At 34.2% G+C, this 27,651-nt stretch overlaps 1 protein-coding gene across 4 annotated transcripts; it reads right to left on the bottom strand.

Moving 5' to 3' along the window:
- Positions 1–209: 209 nt before the first annotated feature.
- Positions 210–23,799, bottom strand: LOC115211047 (chitobiosyldiphosphodolichol beta-mannosyltransferase). Of its 4 annotated transcripts, none has more exons than XM_036502499.1 (14): positions 23,454–23,799; positions 18,642–18,947; positions 16,366–16,446; positions 13,810–13,913; positions 12,757–12,905; positions 11,105–11,194; positions 10,234–10,344; positions 9,569–9,687; positions 7,527–7,565; positions 6,737–6,796; positions 4,175–4,285; positions 3,227–3,341; positions 2,028–2,103; positions 210–1,084 (listed from the first exon to the last, which is right to left on the bottom strand). In XM_036502499.1, exons 2-14 carry the CDS (start codon positions 18,844–18,846, stop codon positions 932–934), a joined length of 1,413 nt encoding a protein of 470 aa, XP_036358392.1. In that variant the 5' UTR covers positions 18,847–18,947; positions 23,454–23,799; the 3' UTR covers positions 210–931. The 4 variants fall into 4 exon arrangements, with proteins under 4 accessions (XP_036358392.1, XP_036358391.1, XP_036358390.1 ...); XM_036502498.1 differs by lacking the exon at positions 23,454–23,799 and adding an exon at positions 21,596–21,927; XM_036502497.1 differs by lacking the exon at positions 23,454–23,799 and adding an exon at positions 21,691–21,927.
- Positions 23,800–27,651: the final 3,852 nt, after the last annotated feature.

Below are 27,651 nucleotides of genomic sequence, written 5' to 3'. Positions count from 1 at the left end.
TGGTACATTGCATTTCTGAAAAGAAGAGTGACAAAGAGAACCATACTTCAGCACTGTCGGGGTATATTTGTGCTTTGTAAGAGATTATTAAGTATTGAGGTGGAAGAACTTTATTGTCCTGAGATAAAACATCATATTGCTTGGTGCAATTTTAATTACAATCATGGGTTTCCAACAAAGCCTACACAACAAAAATAATTTAACAAACATGATGTTTTATTTGCTTTTATTTACAATTTTACATCCATTTTCTAGAGTATTAGACATGGCGTTTGTAAATTTGGACATTGATATTATTAAGGAAAGTGTTTTTATAGCTGGATGTCTCCTTTGCTTAGTGTTCGATCATAAAGAAAAACTGGATCCTATTATACAGTCACAGACAGAGAGAGTAGAGTTAAATAGAAAAATCTGCCTTGTTTCTAAGGCACAATACAAAGGAAATAGCAACATCTGAACTCATTGACCATGCTGTTGATAATCTACTGGATCATTATGCTCTCACACTCACACATACACATACACAGATAATAAATGTACATCAATTTATTCAGCTGATATAATCTCATCTTAAGATTACGAAGGAAAAAAAACAAAACAAATACTTCTCTCTAGATGGCCAATATTCTGCAAGAAGGACTCACAAAGCAGGCTATACAACCCTAGAGCCTGAAACACTAATAGCAAACACTGGAAAGGCAAATTAAAATAAGAAGATTCACTATTAAAGATCACAGCTTATTGACTGCTTTGACTTTTTATTAATTACAGTTTAATTTTTTTTTTTAAATCTGATATGATAGGGGAGCACCGTTAGTATGTCTGCCAAGAGGTTTCTCAGTAATTCAATTGCAGTGGTTATATTTTTTTGGTTTAATTCCTTTTAAATTTCACGTTTTGAAATAAAAATTTTCAACAAAGACAAATGATTTCAGTCCTGTTTTTTATTGCTTTGATCAGTCTCAATAAAAAGTGGTTCGACATTTGTCTTCCAATTATGGTGCCATCGTACCTTCTGGAATTCTTTTAAGTTGCAACGTAATTTCTTTAGCAAAGTGTTGTTTTGGTAATCCGTAAGAAGTTCCTGGAAAAAAAAAAACCAGCGAAAAAAATAAAAATTCAAATTGAAATGTTGATGACAATAATTCTTTCTAATTTTGGCACAAGGTCAGCAATCTTGACGGGAAGATGAAGTCAATAACATCAACCCCAGTACTTGACTGATCCTTATTTTATTGACTCCTAAAGGATGAAAGACAAAATTGGCCTTGGTGGCATTTGAAATCAGAATGAAGAACAGGAAAAAGCATTTTGCCATGCAAAGTAATGATTCTGCCAGCTCACTACCATTATGGTAATAATGATTTCAAATTTTGGCACAAAGCCAGCAGTTTTGGGGCAAGCAGGTACATCAATTACATTGACCCCCAATGCTCTTATGTCTTGTTTCATCATTAGACTGTGGCCATGCTGGGGCACCGCCTTGAAGAATTTTTAGTCAAATGAATCAACACCAGTACTTATTCTATTGGTCTCTTTAACTGAATTGCTAAGTTATGGTGCCATAATCACACCATCATTGGTTATCAAGCAGTGGTGGGGAGCAAACATATAGACACACACACACACATATATGCAGGCTTCTTCCAGTTTCCGTCCACCAAATCCACTCACAAAGCTTTGGTCAGCTAGAGGCTATAGTAGAAGACACTTGTCAAGGTGCCATGCAGTGGGACTGAACCTGGAATCATGTCGTAAGAAAGAAATCTTCTTACTACACAGCCACACCTGCACCTTATTAGTTCATTTCTTTGAATTACCTCCACCCTGCTAAAAACAGCAGACAATTCACCTTCAAATCAAATCCTAACATTTAAAAAATGTAATTTAGCCAATATATTCTTAGGTATAAATTATCTATCTACCTACCTACATATATATATATATATATATATATATATAATACAATATCATACAGTAAATATATATTTTGTAAAATACAATACTGTACAGTAAATAATAGTTACCTTTAAATTTTCAGCTAATTCGTTACTGTCTTTAAAGATCAGGCCATTTTCACTATGTTTTACTAATTCTGACAAACTAAAAGAAAAAAAGAAAAGAAATTTGATTTAACTAAATACAAATATGGTCAAAATCAGAGTTTTAAAAAATTTCTTCAAAATGGCAAGACACAAGCACATCTGAGTGTGATCGTTGCCAGGGCCACGGATTGGCTTCCGTGCCGGTGGCACATAAAAAGCACCATTCAAGCATGATTGTTGCCAGCATCGCCTTACTGGCACATGTACTGGTGGCATGTGAAAAACAACATTCAAGCATGGTTGTTGCCAATGCCACCGGACTGGCTCCCGTGCAGATAGCATGTAAAAAAAAACACCTTTTGAGCATGGTTGTTGGCAGAACCACCTAACTGGCCCTCGTGCTAGTGGCACATAAAAGCACCTGCTACACTATTGGAGCGGTTAGCGTTAGGAAGGACATCCAGCTGTAGAAACTTTGTCAGATCAGATTGAGCCTGGTGCAGCCTTCTGGCTCACCAGTCTTCAGTCAAACCGTCCAATCTATGTCATCATGGAAAGCAGACGTTAAATGATGATGATGTATAGCCATTTACAAGTGAGAATATATGAAAAAAATTGTTTATATACTCGTGATGATGAAGAAATATGTAGAACAGAAAAAATGAGATATTATTGGATAAAAAAAACCCCCAGCTAAATAGGTATAAAGAAGTACCAAGTGCTCCAAGAAGGACCCTGTGGAAGAGATAGAAAGAGAGAGAGACCAAGGAAGACATTGGATGATGTAGTAAAGATTGATCTCATACAGGAAATATTAAAGAAATGCAATATGTGGTTGGATACTGAAGAAAACCTGCACAACCTATGCAAACATGGAAAAAAAAACCCCGATAAAATGATGACTGATACATACACAAACATTATTTCACTGAAACCCGACGTTTCACTCCATCACTAAGAGGTTACCTGTTTTTATAACATACATTGGACAATAAGTAACGTAACAGATTTTAATAAGAAATGGAAAACTCAAATTAGCAACGAAATTATTTGTTTTCAATGAATAACTCCACTACACATGTTGAATACCTTTTCCCTTTCGTTTGTACAACTAAACATGTACACACATGACCAAAAATCATACATTTGTACATGTATGTACCACATCAGATCCAACTTACCAGTTAAAATTAATAGCACACACAGGTAGACAGCAGCCAAACATATCAACTACTTTCATAGGGAGATCAAGGCCACTAGAAGACTTATGCAGACACACTCCTACATCAGCACAACCTGAAATAAAACAAAGAATTTATTTAAATTAAAATCTTTATCAAAGCTCTCAAAAACTGCAAGAAAATATGAAATGAGTAATTAAATCATACTAAAGTTTTTGGTCTCAAATCAAAAACAGAAACCCCTAAATACATCTGGTACAAATTGGTATTTTTGAAAGAGAAGGAATGATAATACAACATGAGGTTGTTTGTTAAAAACAAACTCAACTAACCAGGAGGTCATTAGTGATACACTCCTATAGACATGTATAGATATGGGTCAGCCATCCAGGAATGTCTTCATCAACCAGCTCTGTACAGATATAGGATTATAAAAAGGATTATAGGTGGCTTGACTGACTCAGGCAGGTCCAGGCAAGTTCAATCAGATAAGAGTAGAGATTTCTTATAAGGGAGAATTGGTATCTAATTTACCAACATGATAGCATGAAGTCTGTAGATAAGGTTGTTATTGTGTAGCCCCAGTCAGCGCAGCTTTGTGGCACCTGATGTAGTTGATTGAACAACTAAATCTGATCCTTAGATTTAGTGTTCCAACAATTCTGCATTATTGGCATTGTTCTGTAGTTAAGCAATCCAGTCTGAATATTATTCTTACCAAGTGATAACGTACCAGAAAGAACAATTAAACCTAAATAAGTATTTTTCATTTTTCACATAATGTAGTAAATATATGCAAATGTTCTGCTAAGACGGCCAGCATTCCAAATAACTCAGTTGACCAAAGAAAATGTAAGTGTAGCATGCTGCATCTAATTTAGTTTCAATTTCTAATTTACCTCCTAGAAGCAATTTAGAAGTGATTATTACAGAATTATTAGTTCTTACCAAGTAGTGTAGGGTAATCTTCAGCTTCTAGCCAAGGTAGACAAACACTGATATGTTTCCATGGTTTCTGGTCCAGCTGTTTACTATAGTAGTCTTTCAATTGACCTTTACCTGAAATAAACAAATGCATTATATATATATATATATATATATATATATATATATATATATATATCTATATCTATCTATCTATCTATATAATATATATATATATATATATATATATATAGAGAGAGAGAGAGAGAGAGATTTTGCTTAGGTATAACAATACTAATAACTAGTTGTTAGACTCAATAATACTTATGCTTTAGATTAAAGTACAATTAATAAGTAACAAAAGAACAAGACTTATACGATTAATTCCATTAGCTTAAAGCTGATTTTTCTTGTGTCATTCATTAACTGATATATATAATATATATATAGAGAGAGAGGTAAAGACCTCCTTCAGTCATGAATGACAATGGGATTGCACCTAAAAAGTTCCCCACCGAGGCCCAAGTCCAGGCAAGGTCGTTTACGGAAGACCAGCAGTCACCCATGCATACCAGCCTTCCCTCTCCACATCATTGATGTTATCCAAGAGAAAGGTCGATATAACTTGGCACCAGTGATGTTGCAACTCATTTCTACAGCTGAGTGAACTGGAGCAATGTGAAATAAAGTGTCTTGCTCAAGAACATAATACACAGCCCGGTCCAAGAATTGAACTCACTGCCTCATGATTGTGAGCCCGACACACTAGCCACTGAGTCATACACCTTCACTATATATATATATAGTTAGAAATATATATATATATAGTTAGAAACCAGCACAGCTCCCATGACTTTTGGAAACATTTTTTCACGCTAAAAGTTGCTGAAGTATGGAACAAACTGCTGGCATTAGTTGTTAGTTGTCGGAGCACTGCATCCTTCAAAACTTCCATCCTTCCTGAGATTCGCCAACACTACACCTGATTTTCTCCCCTCCATACACACACAAGCATGTATCTGACTCATACACTGTTCACTTTCCAGGCATTTGTACATTACTGCATATGCTTTATATGCATTTTTGACAAGCTGTGGTGCACCTGAGCACTGTATACAATAATTATTATTATTATATATTATATATATAATTATTATTATATATATATATGCTGGTGTGTTTACGAATTTCGCTCGACTAAAGGCGGTGCTCCAGCATGGCCACAGCCAAATGACTGAAACAAGTAAAAGAGAAAGAGTAATATATATATACATATATTGAATGATAGTACCTGATGAGAAACTAATTAGCAACAGTATAAAACAACAACTGCTTCCAAACAAACTCTACAACATACATTGAGTACTTTCTCTCACTTGTAACTTAAACATGTACACATACACACACATATATATTTCTATATGTTGTTGCTGCTGCTTAACACCAGCTTACCCTAGATATAGCTGACTTATGATCAAAGAAGTTCAGCTGTGACAATCCTGTGTATTTTAATTTCTTATGAGTATATCTAGGACTACATTATCCAATGTATCTTTCCTTTGTAAGGACAGTAGAATATAATTTAAGGCAGAAAGTAAATGAGGAAAAAATACAGAAAAAATAGAAAACACTAATTGTTCACATTTTATTAACATACATTTTCATACAGGCTCTTTGAAAATAAAATTTTGAAAAAAAAATATAATAAAAATGTATTTTCCTGATATTGAACAATGGTTTCTACAAATCAGTGGTTCATAAATTCCATGCTTAGCTCTAGATTCAGTAATGCTAAATGGGAAACAGAAAATAAAAGATATATTTCTCCAAGGATAGGAGCCTGGTCTACTGCAGGTAACATTCTCAGATACTCTGGTACCTGCTCCTGATAAATGAACTGTGGTGATGTAGAATAAAGTGATCTGATCAAAAACATAACATGTTTACAGTGGATTTGAACTCCAAAGCTATGAATAAGCAATCCAATATGTTATCTCATCAGCCATACCTCTTAAGACCTATTACCTATTCTTAACAGCCAAGCAGAATTATGTCCCCTGCTTAGACACACTGAAACACCAATATGAAAGTATATCATGCCATCGAAATATCCTGTGTATTTATGACTGTAATCATGAAGTGTGATTAATCAGGGAAGAAAAAGCTAAGATTCACATATGAATATATAAGGGGAGATGGTTTTGTTGATACTAAAGTTCAGCCTCAGATCATCAGAGATGCTTCCACAGTAACCATCCCATCTTTAAGACATCCATTTTTTAAAGATGGTCATTTGAAAGCAATTTATCTATTTTTAGCAGGTTAAAGAACAACGTAGAAATTCCCTTGTTAGTTCAGAGAAACTGATGTGTACCTCAAGGCTGCCATTTCCTATTTAGCTTCCAACTTTTAGGCCTACATTATCTAATGTGCTCCTCCCTTTTTAAGATACAGGGAAGCAATTTAAAGGAAACTTTGCTGTTATTTCTAGTATGTCTAATATCGCCATTGGCTTGCACAACGAATTTTAAAAACAATTGTAGATCGTAAATTTATAAAAATAGTCAAAAGAAAACGTTTTCTTACCTGTTATAACACAGACTAATTTAGGTAACTCATTTCCTTCCTCACAAAAACCTTCATAACCTATAGATAAAGACAAAATTTATTTCATTGTGTAAGAAAAAGAAATGATTAACAATCCCGGTTAGAAAATATATAAACATTGCAATGGATACAATAATTACTTCAATTGATTAAGGTATATTCAGGTGAGTTGACTTATTATGTTATATTAGCCTACTTGTTAAATTTTAGTCGCTGAGTCTAAATCAACCTCAATTCTTTACTGATGCTTTAATTTATTTATCACCAGGAAGATGGAAAGCAAAGTCAACCTTGGTGGTATTTTGAAATCGTAGCATAAAGAGCCAAAGTAAATACTGCAAGGCAAATTTTGTCTGATGCTTTAACAATTCTGCCAATCCAAATAATAATGGTTTTTTTAAAAAAAAAGAATGTTCTTTAGAGGCAAGACAAGATATCTCCTGAGTGAAATCTGAAAGTTGGAAAGTTTGTTGAAGCTTATTAAAGAAACTGCTCCTGTTCTTGGGTGGCAGACTTAATCAACCAGTTTAACATCATCACTGGGTCTGGAGGTATGGCAGAGTTCACTTTATTGTAAGCATTCATGCTAGGTCTCCAGTAGGACAACTCATTCTGAATTAAGTCAATTAAGTAGTCAATTAAATTAAATTATATTAGTTTCATGGCAGGTGAGTGACATATTTTGGTAAGAAGTGAATTGAGTGCAGAAAAGTATAAATGACAGGTGTGTTACTAACTGCACTAAATAAAATATACAAGATTTACTTACTGTCAAGAGCATCAACCAGAACACTGAAATCTTCATCAACTAGAAAAGAAACAAAGCTGAATTAAGACAAAGCAAGCCTCTCTCTCTCTCTCTCTCTCATAAAAGTACAATCCACATCTGTTATTTTATGTTATACTATTGATTGGGTTTGTAAATTAGATATATGCACAAATATTTGAAAGCAGATGTCAGCAGGACTTGTGTTTTTTCAAGGTTTAGTCAGAAGAGGAAGAGCAACAACCATGACCTTTTGAGGAAGCCAATATCGACAAAAAGAGAAAGATGTGAACAGAGGAGAAAGGAGAGGAATGTGTTGTAATAGGAAACTTGAAGCCAAAGTGTTTATTGTAGGACCTGGGAAATAAAGTAAAGCATGAGTGACAAGAGGTGGGGATTGTGTGTGTGTTGAGTGGAAGGGGTATGCAGCCAGCCAGTCCAATGAGGCAGATGCTGTTGCAACAGCTGGAGAACAGACAAATACATGGAATACAAGTTAGTAGTTGAAGTATGGCAATAGGATCTAATGAGTTGAACAGCTTTCTTTGGATGTTTGTCTAACAGCAGCAACATCCCATGCATTTAACCCTTTTGTTACCAGCCTGGCCGAAACCGGCTCTGGCTCTGAGTACAAATGTCTTGTTTTCATAAGTTTTGAATTAAAATCTTCCACCAAACCTTAGTCACAATTTATGTTCCTAAAATTAGTTGAATGATACTCTTTTACTTGTTTCAGTCATTTGACTGCGGCCATGCTGGAGCACCGCCTTTAGTCGAGCAACTCGACCCCAGGACTTATTCTTTTTGTAAGCCCAGTACTTATTCTATCGGTCTCTTTTTGCCGAACCGCTAAGTGACAGGGATGTAAACACACCAGCATCGGTTGTCAAGCAATGCTAGGGGAACAAACACAGACACACATACATATATATATATATATACGACAGGCTTCTTTCAGTTTCCGTCTACCAAATCCACTCACAAGGCATTGGTCGGCTCGGGGCTATAGCAGAAGACACTTGCCTAAGATGCCACGCAGTGGGACTGAACCCGGAACCATGTGGTTGGTTAGCAAGCTACTTACCACACAGCCACTCCTGTGTGTAAAATAACTAAGTTATTTAACTAAATTCTTTGTTATATTTAAAGTAATTAAAAGAAACACAGCATCTCAAAATAAATACAGTAACAAAAGGGTTAAAGCAAAATTTCAATGTGAATTGCATTTGAGTTTTGTAGAGGTTCTGTAACAGATCAAAACTAAGTATTTTCTGCCTTTGAAAAAGAGGCCTGCAATGCAGACTTAGTGAACTTGCCATCACAGATTATGAGACTTAGCATTTGTAATGACTCTCAATGTTTTAATTTTATTGTTTATGACCAGAAAGAATGAAATAGATTATTTCATTGACATACTGCTCTTAGTTCCATCCACAATGACAGAATGGGACAAATATCTTCAATAGCAATCAGTCAAACAATTAGATCAAGTTTAGCTGTGAGAATCACCAAGAAGACCTTGATTAAATTCTGAACCAGAAAGTCTGTACATAAAGTCATTTGGTGTTAGGGTGAGGCAAAAAAAAGACTGTCAATTACTCTAGTTTAAAAAATAACAGCAGCAAAAAACCCCCATCAATTATTAAATAAACTGTTATTCTTAATAATCTTCCACAACATTAAGTCAAATAATTTTCATAACACTATTTTAAAAATACGTTTTGTTTTTTTGCAAACTGGTTTTCCAATTGATGATCTAATAACATACTGCACATTCATAGTCCACTGTAAATAATTGATTTGGTAATTTGACTATTTATCCATTGTCCATGTTAAAAGATATGGTGGACTGAAAATTGTTTTAGTTTTGTGGCCTTCAAAGAATAAGATACCAGTTGACTGCAGTTTGGCTTATACTGGCTGGAGAATTTGAGCTCTTTGATTTCCAGTCAAAAGATCATATATTATTTTTGTACCCAATTCTTGAAAGATTACTGTAAAATGGTTAATTAAATACAAACAACAAAATATTAAAAATTTCTTACTTGTCCAACTTGTACTGCTGACCAGAAGAGCTGGACGATCTTCAAGTAAGCTGAGTTTTCCATCTTCATCTTTTATGGTAAATCTTGTCTTCTCTATTGCAGGATTTTCAGGAAATTTACTGTTAAAAACACAGGAGATGATTATATAAATATGTGTGTGTGTGTACATATATATTTAGGGGGCAGGGAGAGAGAAGTATATGGTTGGTGTTCCAAAAATTTAAGAAATGATTCAGTAAATTTTTGCTTTTAATTCACAAATAAATAACATACTGATTCAACCATATATATCAAATTTTCAGTCAATAAATTTCCACCAAAACATTATTCAGTAAGACTCGAGGCACCAAAGGACACTCTACACAGTCAACTGATCCGCTAGAAATAACAGCCAAATTTCTTTCAAATCATACTATAGTATCAAACAAGGATGGAGACATTACATAATATATTCCTCCATACAACTAAAAAGATGAGATGGTCAAGGCTGGAGTGCTCAATCAGGGTCAATCTGGGGCTGAAAAATACACTACTCAGTATAACTAAATGTGTGTGTGTTTGTGTGTGTGCGTGTGTATAAAAGAAAAAATAATAACATACATATTACAAATTAAGCTAAATGAGTTATCAAAAATATTTTTTTTATGTCATAGTATACAATTTACCTTGTAGCAAAGACTTGGTAGAATTTACTCAATTCTAAGTAAAGCTGATGCTTATTCTGCAAATCAGTCTCCTTAAAGTTGTCAGGAGCTCTATCATAAACAGTGTGTGCCCTAAAAAAATAAATGAAAGAAGAAATTTTATATATATATATATATATATATTTATATTCTTCCCACAATAATATAGTTATTCTTCAATAGAAACATGACTCAAAAGTACAAGGTTAAACTTACAAAACCACAAACTAGCCAATGCCATAACTATTCTATTTTAAAAAAGTTATGGCTAATATAGTAAATATGAACCACCATCAATAACATTATGACATCCTCTTTTCCCCACAAGCTAGGGTTGGATAGGACTTTCTTTGGAAGTATTTGAATCCAGTACTGCATATTATTAACATGTTCAGCAACTACAACATAACATGACTAACTACAGCAATCAACTGAACTTTCTCCTGGTGCTTATTTACAAATGAAAGGCTATGGAAAGTGTCTGCTAGAAATACAGTGATTTGCTGGAGGTGGACCATATATTGTCGACATTCTAAAGGCCAAAATAGTTGTCGCTTTTACTAAAAGTTTGAAGAAATCAAACAGTTCTCACAGCTGTTGATGTATAATTTCAATTTTTGCAGAAGACAGTTTCAGATTTCAAGTAGGTTTGGTCAGTTACACTACAGTTTACTAGTTGAGAGAAGCAGAGGCTATTGTACTTGGTGTAGATGAATAAAAGGGAAGATACAGCATATCATTGGATTACTGGTCAAATGAAGGTTTGATGAGTATTTAGATGGTTGCAATATTCTAATAAGGATTATATTAATGCTTTCAAGAGGGCCAACAAATGCTCAAAGAGTAAACTCACTTAATCTTCCAGTTTTCATGCAGATCTTTCTTCATGGCATCTGTAACACACAAATTTCCATTTGCAAATCGGCCAAATGTCTTTTCAAACCTACAAAAGTGCAATACAGTTATTATTCTATGGCTTTATTCCATTTCAATAAAATATTACAACAATTTCACCTGTTTAATTACAGAAATGTTAATTAGTTTTCTGCTGAGAGTGCACTGCTACTAATAATAGTTTCTTGTATTCCTTATTTAGTCAAAGGATCATCAGCAGGAACAGGACCAATAGCTTTTGTAAGTTTTCCCAAGGCAGTTAATGTAGTCAATGCAAATGATGTAATACCAGTATTCCTAAAACTTCTTTTTCTTTATTTTCTTACCATCCTGACTCCCTCTCCCCACTTTATACAAAAAGCAGTCTTGTATACAACACAATTTATTGAAAAACACTAACCATTTTATTCTAACTTAATATTAGCTTCCATAAAATCAACATTAATAAAATTAAATTTAGTAAAAATCATATTTGATTTTGATTTTGATTTTTCCAGTTTCAGCTTATGAGCTGTGGCCATGCTGGCGCACCGCCATATGAATAATAATGATGAATTTTTCAATCTAAAAACAATTTCCTCCTTGAAATCACCAAATTTTGCTCTGAAATAAAGATTCATACTTGTAGGAAATTAAAGAAAATTAGCATTGACAATATTTCACAATCTTGAAGGGATTAAGAACATTTTTTTGAATCACCCTGCTTATATATATTATTGGAGTTTATTGACATGAAAGTAATGAAAGGCAAAGCCAATGTAAACCATGCTTAAGCTTAGAGCACAAAGAAACTAAAATAATGGCTATGCTGCTCCTGTGATAGCAAACAGAATTAGAATACAGATAACAAAGATCACTAATGGAGAAACAAAGGGGGACAGCAAGAATAAAATAATGGGATCTTTTCGGTTTGAACGGCAGTTTTTTCTAGCGGTGTCATATGAAATTGTCACCCATAATTATGACCCTAGTATCGATCTATTGCATTTCAATCTGTTTTAGGGTTAGGGGTGGGGGGAAGGGTATCTTTTTTTCTTCACAAATGTAAATAAACCCAATCTGTTTCTTAAACGAGGGACATATTCATACGGCACAGAATGTTTTTTTTACCTCAATGGACGTCATTGATTGGTTGAAATTGCAGAAATAAAACAACAAATACCTTACAAACTATAGAATTTTCTCAATAAAGCCAAGAGAAAAAGATGTTTTATAAATACATTCTATCAGTATACGAAGTTTAAAATTTTTTAGTTACCTAGAAATTATGTTAAAAACTGCCATTCAAACCGAAAAGATCTAAATAATGGAAAAACTTTACAAATGCAATTTAGATTAAAATTTGTTAAACAATAAAAAAAAAAGTAGAAACTGTGATATTATATATAGACCTGAAATATGGTTCATTTATTATACATAGTATGCAACTTATAACATAATTGCAAGTTGTCAAACCGGCTCCCCCACCATTCAACAACTACATGTATGAATAATTGAATGCAGAAATAAACTGGTTGATTCTAATAGAAATTGCAGTCAGGAACTGAATGCTGATGAAAATCAATGCAATTAGAACCATGACGGAATTATATATATATAAACATTGCTTACCATTTGGAAAACTTGACAAGTGGGTGTTGATGTCCAAGAGTAAGACCCAAAATGCTGTAGCCATAGTTATGCCAATCTATGATGACTTTTGACCGGCGAATAGCAGCAACTACCCAAACAACAGCAAGTGTTGGAATTGATGGAGGATTCTAACAAAACAAAATTAATATCAATATTATCAGTCATAATGGGAGAGATGTAGAAAAGCAGACTAAATAAATGACTGACTACAATGTGCAACAGAAGAATAATAGGCAGCTAGTGACGGTTTGCATCAGCACATAGTATATAAAAGTAGATTACAAAGTGAGAATACATTATCATGAAGAAGAGGAGGTATCTAATGCTTTGGTAAGGACTGGCCATGTCCAAAATATCAGATTGCTCTTTACTTTTCTTCACAACACGTTAACTTAATCCACTTTGTAAACTATCTGTACAAATTCTTATGTATTGCTATGAAACACTTGTTTGAAATGATGTTGGCAGCAGTTTCTTTTTGTCCAAAGATCATGTGGGAGAATGGCATGCCCAGAAGGGCCAAGGTAAACCAATTATTGATGCTGCAGGGCTCTTCTTTTTGCCTACATTTAGTAGTTTTAAAGGGAGAGTCAGTCCATGCAACCCAATCCCATTCTTTGGGCTTGAAGGTCTGACCACAATGGCTCAGAGGGCTAAGACAGCTACAATGACAAGCAAGCTGAAAGTTTTACATTGGAGTGGCCTTCTCCTAGGAGAAATACCTTACAGGGTTGGAGAGCTCTACCTAACCTTGGTTTAAAATACCAAGTAGTTGACGCTTTGAACCCTTTTGGAAAGAAATGATAATAGTGACAAAGATGACAACAACAGCAATAACAAAGATAAAGACATTAATTAACATGTTTCCCAAAACACTGGGTCAATTATTAATGATGATGACCTACTGATTCAATAAAAAATTAATTGTTAACAAAATTAATCCCATTTCTTTAAACAGGTACAAATTTAGAAATACAAAAAAAAAAAATCCTAAAATTAATTGAACTGTAAGAAAAGAAGACTTTAATTTACCTGTAATAAGATATGAGATGATTTTGGTGTGAGAAGCAGTGTGACACACAATGATGTAGTCTGCCAAATCACCTTGGTAGCATAACACAACAGCCGTGGTAACACTTGAAAAAAAATTAAATTAGATAAACATTAAACAAGGTGTGTAGAATATAAATTGGTGAAGCTATTTTAAGTAAAGTGTGATTATATTTTATTACTGTTGTTCTTCATGATGTTCCAGCATTTCAATCTGCTAATTATATGCTTTGCATTTCACCACTAATGCAAACATCAAAGAAGCCAGTGAGAGTGCCTTGACGTGACCATTTGATCTGCTGGAAATAGCAGCCAAATCTCATTCAAATCAAACCACACTGCCCCAGGAAAGACTAGTACATTGCACAAAATTGGTCTGGGGTGTCCTGAGCTAAGAGAAAAGGTATTAGTCATAGCTAGAATGCTTTTGATCAAGGTTGATCTCATGCTAAACAGCTTTAATCAGGCAGAAATGTAACTAAAAGCTTTCAACTGTGACCAGTCTATCTTTTGGTAGAGCAAAATTACACACTGTCTTAGATATGCATCCTATTTTAAGATGGTACAAGTGTCATGTGAGCAAGAGTTGGCTGTTATGTATAGCAGGTCAAGTGAACATATAAAGAATCCATCATTAGTTTTTTGCTGTTGTTTAGCAACAGATCAGCTATAATTGAGAAGAACCATGATAAAAGGCATTCTAGCTATGACCATCACATTTTTTTCCCACATCCTGAGAACCCAGATCACATTATCTTTTCTAAGATGGTTGAGTATAACCTGAGGAAATTTGGTTGCTATTTTTAATAGGATGGCTAACCATACAGACTTCCTTATCAACTCATGTTGCATCATTTGACATAGAGCTGAAGTCGTAAGTCATAGTTGGTGATAATGTTACCATATTTCTGCTGAAATACAATGCTTTATTTCAATAAATTCTGGAGAATTTTTAGAAAATAACTTTGTCATAATTAAGCTGTTGTTTGGAACATAAATTAACCCTTTAGTATTCAGATTATTCTGTGAAATGTAATACTTATTCATTCACATTGTTTTTAATTAATCCTGTATCATCTTACATCCACAAAGTTTCAATGATGTGATTGTATACTTTTAGAATGACATTGTAGGGTAGGTGTGAGAGGACAGAACTGACTTGTTCAGACATAAAACAAATAGAATATTTGGGCCAGATATGGACAGTTTAAATGCTAAAGGGTTAACATGAAATTTTGATGCAAAGTTTGTATTTAGATCACTAACCCTTTAGCATTTAAACTGGCCAAATCCAGCCAAAACAATCAACCTGTTTTATTGTTTAACCCTTTCGTTACTGTATTTATTTTGAGATGCTTTGTGTTTCTTTCAATTACTTTTAAATATAACAAAGAATTTAGAAAAATAACTAAGTTATCATTAAGCTTGTGTTAGGAACATAAATTGTGACTAAGGTTTGGTGGAAGATTTCAATTTGGAACTTTTGAAAACAAGACATTTGTACTCAGAGTCAGAGCCGGTTTGGTAACGAAAGGGTTAAACTGGCCTGATTAAGCCATTCATATCAACCTTACAATGTCATCCTAAAATTAAACTACCATATTATCAAATCTCAAAGCTATGAGATAATAAATGATTAATTCAAAACAATCTTATCAAATAAGACTGAGTAATCTGAATGCTAAAGGGTTAAAACAAAGTTTGTAACATAGAATCAAGGGTGGTTTCAGGCAGATTGGTATCAAGTGGGTTAAGGAATGATGTCTGTGAGATCACCAATGTGGACAGAACTACTTCATACAAGATATATCATCAGTTCATTGTTGCTATTAAAGAAGTAAACAAAACAAATCAAAGAAAATAGATTACCCCCACCAGTAAATTAATATATTTATTTCAATGTTTTGATTTAGGTTAAAGTGGTAAGCTAGCAGAATGGTTAGTACACTGGGTGAAATGCTTAGCAGCATTTTGTCTGTCCTTATGTTCTTGGTTTAAATTCAACAGAGTTTGATTTTGCCTTAATCCTTTTGTGGTTGATAAATTAAGAACCAGTTGGGCACTGGGGTTGATGTAATCAATTTAGTACCTACCTCGAAATTGCTGGCCTTGTGTCAAAATTTGAAGCCAATATTTTGATTTAGGTTTATATTTCATAAGTGACTTTTGATAAAAAGCCACACAAACTGAATTTACAGAACTGTCTATCTAGTTGTCAATATCAAACAGCTGATATATTTAGGCTGAGCTTAAATATTTCCTAACAATGTTTATTTTTATGAACAGAGTACATACATGTAAAAATACAAAAACTGTCTCTTGCATATACATACATGTATATAAATTCTATCTCATACAGACATACATACACACACACATACAGAATCAAGTATACACACACAAACATATATAGATACATAAGAAAAAACAAATGCAATGATACATATGTACATGAAATACTGTTTTAAGCTGCTGGAAAGTAAAACACGTACACAAATAATTTCAAGAGCAGTCATGATAAGAAACTTGTTTACTCACAGGTAGTTATTGATGGAACTTCGGGCAGAAAGTATATGTTAACTTGTTCATTTTTGGTTAAATCTTGCAGGGGTGATGAACCTGAAAGAGAAGACGAGCATATTTGTTGCTAACTTATGTTGACAGTGATGGAGCATTGTTAAATGAAGGCTAGCCTGTAGACGGACAAGTTTTCTTTGGATATAATGTAGAAAACATATAATTTAAAACAATAGTTATCAATCTTTCATAGCTCAGTGACCCTTTCATTGAATGGTTTTACAAATGCTCCTTCCTCGTGTTTTGAGAAAATGAAAAAAAAAGTGGGCAAGATAAATTTAATCAAACAGAGGCTAATTGTGCTCAGTGGTTTTTTCTCTTCTGTCTTTTACTCATTTCAATCAACTACATATTTAATGGTGACATTTTCTGGTTCTGAAGAGGAAACATTCTCTTTGTGACACACCTGTTGAATCCAGTTTTGAGATTCCCTATCCACCATTTAGTGCTTTTTTTACCATCACTTACCATCAAATATTCATTCATCTTTTTCATGCTCATCTCTGAACTTTATCAATAGCTTATATTATCCTTCTATAGCTGCATACTCTAAGTGGGGTCACACATAATCTTTTATATTGAATCTTCGATTTTTTTTTTTTTTTTTTGCATTTAAGAAGGTAAAGGAATGTGTCATCATTCCTAATATTTGACTTATCTTTTTAATTATTTCTTTAACATTGAACATAGATTTGATAATGTGAAGAGAGAATGCCTTGAAAAGTATCAGAAATTGTCAGACCTAGCATTTGTACAGAGCATAAGTTTTTAGCAGTCAGTAAGTATGTTGGCTTTCATATCTTTCTTCTCATTAGAATTACCATGATGGCTTTCAATGTCTATGTTGGAGCTAGAAAATTATGCACTATTACTATTTCTCTCAAGTAACATAAAAGAGAAAATAAATCCAAATCTGAAGATTGCAGATATATTCTTTTTTTTCAGAATAGTGATTGTATGAGGAGGAGACCCCCTTAGACCATGAATGACCATGGGATTGCACCTAGGAAGTTACCCTCCGAGGTACAAGTCAGGGCAAGATTGTTTGTGGAAGGATAGCAGTCGCCCAAGCATACCAGCTTCCCCTCTCCACACCACTGATGGCACCAATGATGTCGCAACTCATTTCTACAGCTGAGTTAACAGGAGCAACATGAAATAAAGTGTCTTACTCAAGACAACACAGCCCGGTCCGGGAATCGAACTCACAACCGCACGATCGTAAGCTATAACCACCGAGCCATGCGCCTTCACAGTGATTGCATACGATTTTATATTTAAAGGAAGTAAGAACAAAATAAAAGTAACTAAAGAAAGAGAGTAACTCATACGATACTCAGTTGTCATTAAGTCAAAGGCGTTCCACCTGTGCCTACCTCATCAGTAAATGCAAGAGCTAAACTATCCAATGTGTGCTCCATTTTGTTTAATCATTGGCATGATGGGGATTTGGCTGACATTTCTCGCAGCTCAAGCGACCACGTAAAAACACAGACGTTGATACAAAAATACTAGTTCTGCATAATGACATAGACTATGAAAGATCGAAGCATTACAAAGACTGTATTAAGATATAGGCATAATTTGATGGGTATGCAATATCAATTTGAATAAGGATAAAATAAATAAATAAAGTCATAGAAACGTTAGGATTAAAGTTGATAAAATTTGTAAAACAGTATAAGTTTCATTGCATGGAGCAGAGGGGAATCTCAGGTTTCGGTCAGGTTCCTTCTTTAAAGAGATGAAAAATGTGTTGGAAGACACTTCCTCATCTTTCAAATACACTTATTTCTTCAAAAAAAAAAAAAAAAAAAATTCCCCCTGAAACATAATTTACCTTTTATATGATACACAGTCCAATCTTATTTTCTGAATAAATTGTTTGGATAAAATAATATTTTAAAATACTGTTCATTGAATTTTTCAAATTTAGAGTCTTAACCGTTTGAAATTAACTGATTGGCATTTTTTAAAAACAATATTCCATGTTAAAGGGGAAATATCTCAGACTTGACCACATGACGAGTCTGTGAAATACTTGAGGGCAAGAGAAACTGTTTTGGTCAAACACTACTACCATGAAAATAGGGGGAAAAAAGTGTAATGACACAACAAACGCTCACATCACACAAATACAAATTAAAAACTCGTGCATCATACACAGACATGTAATATATATATACATATATACACACACACACACATACATTAATGCCTATGTTGAAAGAACTAACCTCCATATCCGATAAGATCAACAGCAAAACCTTCCTTTGCAAAAGACAACGCATGATACTGCATTCGTGGACTTCTTCCTATATCAGCCAAGACAACGATGCACACACATTTGCGTCCGCTAATAATATAATTAAACAAAATGTAAAGGATGATGAAGGCGACGATTGGGGCGACAGCCAACCATATAAGTAAATTATTAGACATTGTTGAGGAGATCAGGTTTGTGTAGTTTAGCAGTAGAAAATTTGGGATTGTGGTCAGCTTAGTGTATGAGTAATTCTTTAAGATCTGCTTGAAGTAGTCATCTGTAAGAAAAAAAAGAAACGAAGAATATATAAATAAAATAAAGTAATAGCCATTTATTTAATGAAATAACAATTTTATTGACCGGGAAAGAAAAACTAAATGAAGGACTATGCGATAGTTTTGCCAAACAACAATATTTGATATCGTTAGACGTAGGAGAATACCTTTCGAAATATATAAAATAAAAGGGACAGAAGAAAGAAACGATACCGTACTTTCGGAATAAAATAAGGCGATTCCTTCTTTGTTGAATGGGAAAACAAAGACATAGTGTTCACAGTCGAAACTTTCTATTTCGTATCGAGCCTTACATTGCTGGTGGATATAAGCGGCACAGTTAAGGCTGATTAATTAATTTTAATTCATATTTGTGAAAGTTATTGATAATATACATTTCTAAATAAATTTTAGTTATAACCGCATCAAAAATACACATTTGAACACTATGTTATTTTTCTCCCACTTCTCTGACAATTTATACGTATGGCAATAAATTTACGTTGAACAGCTGTTTGTGTTGAGTTCGCAAGCGACACTGTTACGACAAAAACGAACATTGTTTATTAAATACGCGTGTGTGTATGTGTGTGTGTGTGTGTGTGCGTGTGTGTGTATGTGTGTGTGTGTGGTCTTAAGATTGTGTAGTAAGATTCGGCGAACATGACAGACGTATTCAGAAACAATAACATCTGACATAAATTGTGAAGTTTACACACATACACACAGATCACAGAGCGTAAAACTGGAGCTGCGACCAAATGCTTAAGTTTAAATATATATATATATAATCAAACAGACACAGTGTGTTTGTATGGATGTACCAGCGTACGCACATGTGTATATATTAAATATAGTTTTTTTTCCTACTTTCACTTTGCCACGCTGCAGCTTTGACGGTCAGTAACCTGGAATTACATGCACAGCAGTTAATACTTACCTCTCAACTAATTCAAAGAGAAACAAATGCAAAAATCTATGCAAAATAAACAGTAAAACGAATTAATATACATTAATAAAAAAAAAAAAAGAAATTCTACAATAAGGATATATTTCTTTATGTTGTCCATTTTTGTATGTTTTTTTTGTTTGTAAATTTTACTTTTATCTCTTTGAATTACAAAAAAAAAAAAAATAACTACCCGCACTGTCATATACACACACATATAAAAGACGAAACTCTCGGCCCGTGTATCCCTCTAACTTCTGCCAATTATTAATAAAAAAAGATCCAACAACAACGTATATATAGTAATGTTTTGATATCTATGTTCCTGTTTGCGTCACCAAGTTTGTGTGTGTGTGTGTGTATACACACACACGCACGCGCATACACATACACATACATACGTACATACATACATACATACATCATACATACATGCATACATACATCATACATACATACATACATACATACATACATACATACATACACACATACATACACATACATACATACACACATACATACATACATACATACAAATCTGCACATAAACATACATACATACATCATACATATACATACATACATATATACATACATACATACATACATACACATACATACACACACATACATACATACATCATACATAAACACACACACATACATACATACACACACATACATACATACATCATACATACATACATACATACATACATACACATACACACATACATACACACACATACATACATACATCATACATACATACATACATACATACATACATACACACACACATACATACACACATACATACATACATACATACATACATACATACATACATACATACATACATACATACATACATACATACATACATACATACATACATACATACATATGAGACTAACTCCATTTTAGAAAGGTTGGCCTGGTCCCTTAGAAAGCTACCACCATTTAAATTATTGACCGTGTTGTTTAGCCACAGGTCGCCGGCCGCCAAATTAAATGATACCAACGGCAGTTTGACAAAGGGAACATGGACCACTAACTGTATTAAAGAATCAGCCAACTTTCCTGATCGATAAAATAAAGAACCATTAAATACTCGGTCTATTTATCTTCCTGTAATGTATCTTAGATGTAAATGGAATTACATAATAGAATATTACAATTTAAGTGTAAAGAAAAATTATCAGTCTCATACCCCTGCAGAAATTGCTTCACTGTATATAAATAGAAATTCTTAAACTGAAACTGAAACTTTACAGCTACCAGGGAGCAGAAATTAGGAATATGATATTTATTTTCCTCTACAAGCACAAAAGAAGAAAAAGTCATTCTTTTGAAAACCCAATCCATTTAGTGGAAATTAAGCACAATAAACTGGCAATTCATTGTATGTATGCTGAGGAAATTGGCGGTAATATATGAAACAAAGAGACAATGTAACTCGAAGCTGAACTGTCACTAACTTATTCTTCAAAGATCACCAAATAATTTTGAGATATGTTATATTAATTGAAAAATTACGGTATTTTATAAGTTTTTGCACACTATATATAGATAAAAAATATAACATTTAAAGATAGATAAAACAATATGAAAATAAAGGATATGGACAACTTCTTTAAATAATATTAATTTCATTAGTTCCTATGGAGGAAGATTAAATTTGTGCAAAGTATATACCTTTTTAAATGATATTGGCAACATAATTCATTGTAATGGGTTAGTTTCAACCGATTAAATAAACGAATTGCTGACATAGCTTGTAGGGCGCTTACCTTCGTTTCAAGGCTCTCGCAGGCGCATTGTTTTGACAACTGAGGAGTGGGAAAACTTTGCAGCTGTTGACAGACTGGTTACATGACCATCTAAGGGTGTAGATAAGTCTTACCCCTATAGATAGTAATCTATCCGGGCACAGTACCTGCATTCGTTAACATCGAACGATAACATTGATTTCACAAAATCAATTGACAATAATCTGTCTGTCTGTCTATCTATCTATCTATCTATCTATCTATCTATCTATCTATCTATCTATCTATCTATCTATCTATCTATCTATCTATCTATCTATCTATCTATCTATCTATCTATCTATTTGCTTGTCTGTCAGTCTATAATATGTTCATATACATGCCCACAGAAAAAGCTGACAGTAACTCCGAAGTTTCGCCGATTATCGGCTTTATCAGATAGTTTGACGATACAGTTATTTAGCAAAATCTTTTCTTTTTAACATCTTATACGCAATGTTGAGATGTCTTAGTGTACAAATTGCATGTAAATACACATAACAATACTTACATATGCACGCACGCACACACATACACACACACAGTGGTCGGGTGTGGTTCATAGCAAAAGAAAAGTGCGCTCAACTATATGAAATATAGAGGAAGTAGAGTTTTATAACGATCATACAATCAAAATAGGTTGCATAACTCACAGTTTCGCAGGAGCCAGACGTGCCTATTCAGATCTCCAAAAATCCAAACAGATACAACTGGAGATCCAGATAAGGATCACTGCATGAATATCAGGCCTGCACGGAACTTTGAGTTATGAAACCTGGTTCGTATGCATGATCGTTATAATATTATATATAACACATACACACACACACACACACACACACACACACACATATATATATATATACACACACACACACACACACACACAAATATATATAACGTTCCTGCCACGGTCGGATTAAGACCCAGAAGTGCCCAAGGCATTTATAAGGTTTTCTTGCCCTCGTATATATGTAATTCAAAATATAGAAAATAATAAATCACAAAATAAATATTTTACTTTTCAAAATAAAGCAAAACAATAAAATGCAAAATAATGTTTATTTTTGCATATTTTCAACTATTTATATTTGAAATGTTTTCTAATTTTTTATTGCAGAGTCTTTGATCAGATCCCTCACTATAATGCCATCAACACTTCGAAATTATATTCGAATTTTATAAACCACTTCGAATATTATTTTAGCAAGTTTAAAGTGATTCCTTTTGTGCCACAAACCATTTACCATTTCTGTGGCACCCCGCCTTTCCTTGATGCCCTAAGCATGTGCTTTTGTTCCTGAATGGTCAATCAAGCGCAGGTTCCTGCAAACTAAAGTATGAATGACATTCACCACGGGTTTTGCCACGGGAAATAAATTTCTCAAGATAGATTTTGTGTATAAATGTACACCAAAGGCCAAGTGACGTCACCAGATTACCATACACAATGTTTCGGCGTGATTTCGTCTCCTCGGTATCTATTTCCAATAGAACATTAATAAAATGCATAATTCCAGTTAAATGTGTTGTAGAGATTGTGTTATATATGTATTCCTGAATCAAAGTTTGTGTGTGTGTGACAGAGAGAGAGAGATAGAGAGAGAGAGAGAGAGAGAGAGGGAGATAAAGAGAATGAGTGTGTGTGTGTGTGAGTGTGCGTGTGTATGTGTGTGTGTGTGTGTTACATGAAGGGTGTGAAAAGAAATTATTTCCCAGTTAAAAAGTAAGTGAAATCAACTTACGTGATCTGGCGGAATAGAGAAACAGAAAAATCACGTTTTGTAATTAAGAGAGAAAAGTTGCACGAAAGTAAAAAAGACTGTTTATGCTCTGGTTGACTTCTGATTGAAAGGAAAACAGCTTGCTCAGTCCGTTTTTGATTCCAGAGAAAGAGAGGAAGAGAACGTTTAAGTTCCGCTTTATATAGCCAGTACCTGGCTCAGATGTATTGCTCTCTGATCATTCAAATATACTGATGACGTATGGAGAATGAATTGAACAAAAAAATCACCTAACTACATGAGGGTTGCTTCAGAATAGATATTCAAAATAAGTCAACCATGATAAATTTTTAACTCGGAATTGTCAGCTACTAAACCGATTATTATCTGTGGTCTACACTAGTATTCTGTCTATAAATGGTTCGTGTTGAGCGTATCTTGCGAGAGATATTTTCCTTTTACACTGAACGTATTTTCCAGAATACACCACAACTAACTAGCGGGTAATTTGTCAGCTATGCCATTAAGGTGTCGCTATACTTTTCGTCTCTGATTTTCCGATTCTGTACATGAAGGACACTTTCTCCCCCCCCTCTCTCACTTTATATATATATATACTCTTTTACTTGTTTCAGTCATTTGACTGCGGCCATGCTGGAGCACCGCCTTTAGTCGAGCAAATCGACCCCAGGACTTATTCTTTGTAAGCCCAGTACTTATTCTATCGGTCTCTTTTGCCGAACAGCTAAGTGACGGGGACGTAAACACACCAGCATCGGTTGTCAAGCAATGCTAGGGGGACAAACACAGACACACAAACACACACACATATACATATATATATACATATATATACATATATACGACAGGCTTCTTTCAGTTTCCGTCTACCAAATCCACTCACAAAGCATTGGTCGGCCCGGGGCTATAGCAGAAGACACTTGCCCAAGATGCCACGCAGTGGGACTGAACCCGGAACGATGTCGTTAGTTAGCAAGCTACTTACCACACAGCCAATATATAAATAATTTTTTTTTTGTAATGAGATAAAAACAAAAGGCTGTGTAGATTTTAGAACATTTATAGATAGGTCTTACAACTGTTTCAAGGATATTTATTATATCCCTTCATCGGAGACGGTGTGAGAGGATGGTTAGCCCTCCTCTCACACCGTCTCCGACGAAAGGACGTAATAAATATCCTGGAAACAGCTGTAAGACCTTCTATCTATAAATGTTCTAAAATCTACACAGCCTTGGTTTTTTTTATCTCATTATTTTTGTTCCAATATGAATTTTGTACATTGAAGAGGTTTACCTGTAATCACGATTCTCTACGATTATTCGCATAATCACCGAACCTGGAATTTAACTATGGTCTACCTATAGCTCTTATTCAGCATTACCTGACACCTTTGGCTCTCAGTGACACCATTACCTCTCATAAACTCTCTCTCTCTGTATATATATATATATATATATATATATATATATATATATATATATATATATATATATATATATATATATATATATATTATATATTTCATTTGATTTTAGTGCAGGAGCCAAATCATCATATGGATCTAGAAAATATGTTTTTCCTTTTTATCCTTTTCGTAGCCTCGCATACATAACACTTCTCGTACCATTTATACAGAGAACTATGTTAGGAGAAGAAATCCTACACACAGGTCATTTTGAAATGTGAATGATCAGTAATGAGCAGGTGAAATCTAAAACCAACCTTCTACAGTCAGGTTCATGATAAAATACTATAATCTCGTTTAGCGCATATTTTGATCAGTCTAAGGAGTTTTCAGTGTTGCAAACTCACAAACTCAGCTACCTTCTGCATCTTCTTTCGAGTAATTCCATTGATTATCAAAAGACACCGACAAGAATTGCTTTCTATTAGAAACCCGTCACCACATAGTACAAAGACCTGAAATTATGTATAACGTTGCATAGCGCTGCCTTGTCACGATCGCATATCTTTTTATCCACCATTTCGTGTCTTCTTCAGCGATGCCAGCTACCTGGTCTACTTTCAGATGTCAACGTCTTGGTTACTGCTGACACGTAATTTTTGGTTTCTTCTTCCTCTCGTCCAGCAAATGTTCATCTTTTTCTTGATACTGCTAATTAGTATTCAATCGTCCCTTTTATGATTTATGTTGGAGACGAGTATTTTCTTTTTCTGTGTGACTGTATTTTCTTGTTTAATAGTTTGCTGTTACGTTTTACTAATGTCTGTGTTTGCGTGTATACGTGTGTATGTGTGTTTTGGTGTTAGAATAGACTCTCTTTTACTTGTTTCAGGCATTTGACTGCGGCCATGCTGGAGTACCACCTTTAGTCGAGCAAATCGACCCTTGGACTTATTCTTTGTAAGCCTAGTACTTATTCTATCGGTCTCTTTTGCCGAACCGCTAAGTTACGGGTACGTAAACACACCAGCAACGGTTGTCAAGCGATGTTGGGGGAACAAACACAGACACAAACATATACACACACATACATTTATATATACATATATACGATGGTCTTCTTTCAGTTTCCGTCTACCAAGTCCACTCACAAGGCTTTGGTCGGCCCGCGGCTATAGTAGAAGACACTTGCCCAAAGTGCCACGTAGTGGGACAGAACCCGGAACCATGTGGTTGGTAAGTAAGCTACTTACCCCACACCACTCCTTCGCCTATGCGTAGGATTTTAAAATAATTTAGTAATGTTTTTATTTTTGTTCCAATATGAATTTTGTACATTGAAGAGGTTCACCTGTATTCACGATTCTCTACGTAGATTTATTTTTTAGACTTTTTTTTTCATAACACAATAATTAGTTCTATACAAAGCCTAAGATTTTAGCATTTTTGAACAGACAGGTCTTCATATAGACTTTTATATTGTCTCTATTTTGACCGACCAGATATAGAATATTTGGTGGAGTCGGCAGGGTTCTCCTATGTCGACGTGTCCAGTGCAGAGTAGCAGACTCTTCAATGACATAGTCTCAAAACTGACCAGATTGGCTCTGTCCAAAAATTCCAAATTTTCCACCTGGTCCTGCCTGTTGTTGTTATATATATATATAATGTATTGAGTATTAAAGGAAGTAGTGAGTACTTAGTATGAAAGATTAAGAAAATGAGAGAGACTGAAACAACGTGTTAACGATACAAGATACTTTATTCGACTGCCGTTGTTGTACAAGTTAATTGTTTTGGCGGGAAACAAAGTGAAAGTCCTTTTATCAAGGGAGACAATGGGCGACGTTGATTGTTCATGTTTGTTGTGATGATTATATAACATCTTCCTTTTTTTTTTTTTTTTTTAATTTTTTTTATATCATCTGTATCTACAGGGAATAATTATTCGTCGTCCACTTTTTGTGGTTTTATTATTTTGTAGTGTTGAATTCTGTAGTTGTGCTGTTTTTGTTTTTTCATGCGTGTTTGTTGATTTTGGAAATATATTTTCATAATCTAATTCTTCTGTTATGCGAACGTGTTCGTTTGTTTTAAGAATATGTTGTCTATTTCGTTTGACTGTATTTCCTTCCTCTGTTATTACTAAGTATGAACGAGGTTGCTCTAGTTTTTTAATTATTTTGCCCCTTCTAAACCAATTGTTGTTAAACTTAATTCTAACCGTGTCGTGTGGTTTTAACTCTGGGAGTTCTGTTGTAATGTTTGATTTCTTCTTTTCGTGAGCCTGATACCAATTTTGTCGTGTAGTATGTTTGGGAGATTTGTTCGCAATGTTCTATTCATTATTTGATTTGCAGGGGATGGTGCACCATTTTGTAATTTAGTCGTGCGTAATGCTAAGAGCGCTAACTGAGGTTCTTCGTCACTTTTGAATGCCTTTTTTAGCGTCTTTTTTATTGTCTGTATATTTCTCTCAACCATGCCATTCGCTTGATGATAATGCGGGCTTGTCTTCGTGTGATGAAAATGCCAATTTTTTGCAAATTTTTTGAATTCAGCCGAATTGAATTCTGGACCGTTGTCACTTACAACTGTTTGCGGAATTCCGAATTTAGCAAAAGTTTCTTTTAATTTTTTGATTACGGTTTTTGACTGGCAATCATTTATTTCGTGTAGATCAAAAAATCTTGTTGTATAGTCAATAATTGTGACATACGAATTTCCAGACAGGTGAAATACGTCTGTACCCACTTTGGTCCATGGTGTAGTAGGTATTTCATGATTTAT

Source organism: Octopus sinensis, linkage group LG4, assembly GCF_006345805.1.
Source record: "Octopus sinensis linkage group LG4, ASM634580v1, whole genome shotgun sequence".
In the NCBI taxonomy this organism is placed as follows: domain Eukaryota; kingdom Metazoa; phylum Mollusca; class Cephalopoda; order Octopoda; family Octopodidae; genus Octopus; species Octopus sinensis.
The sequence above is the reverse complement of the archived record's forward strand: the minus strand, read 5'-3'. Positions and strand labels throughout refer to the sequence as shown.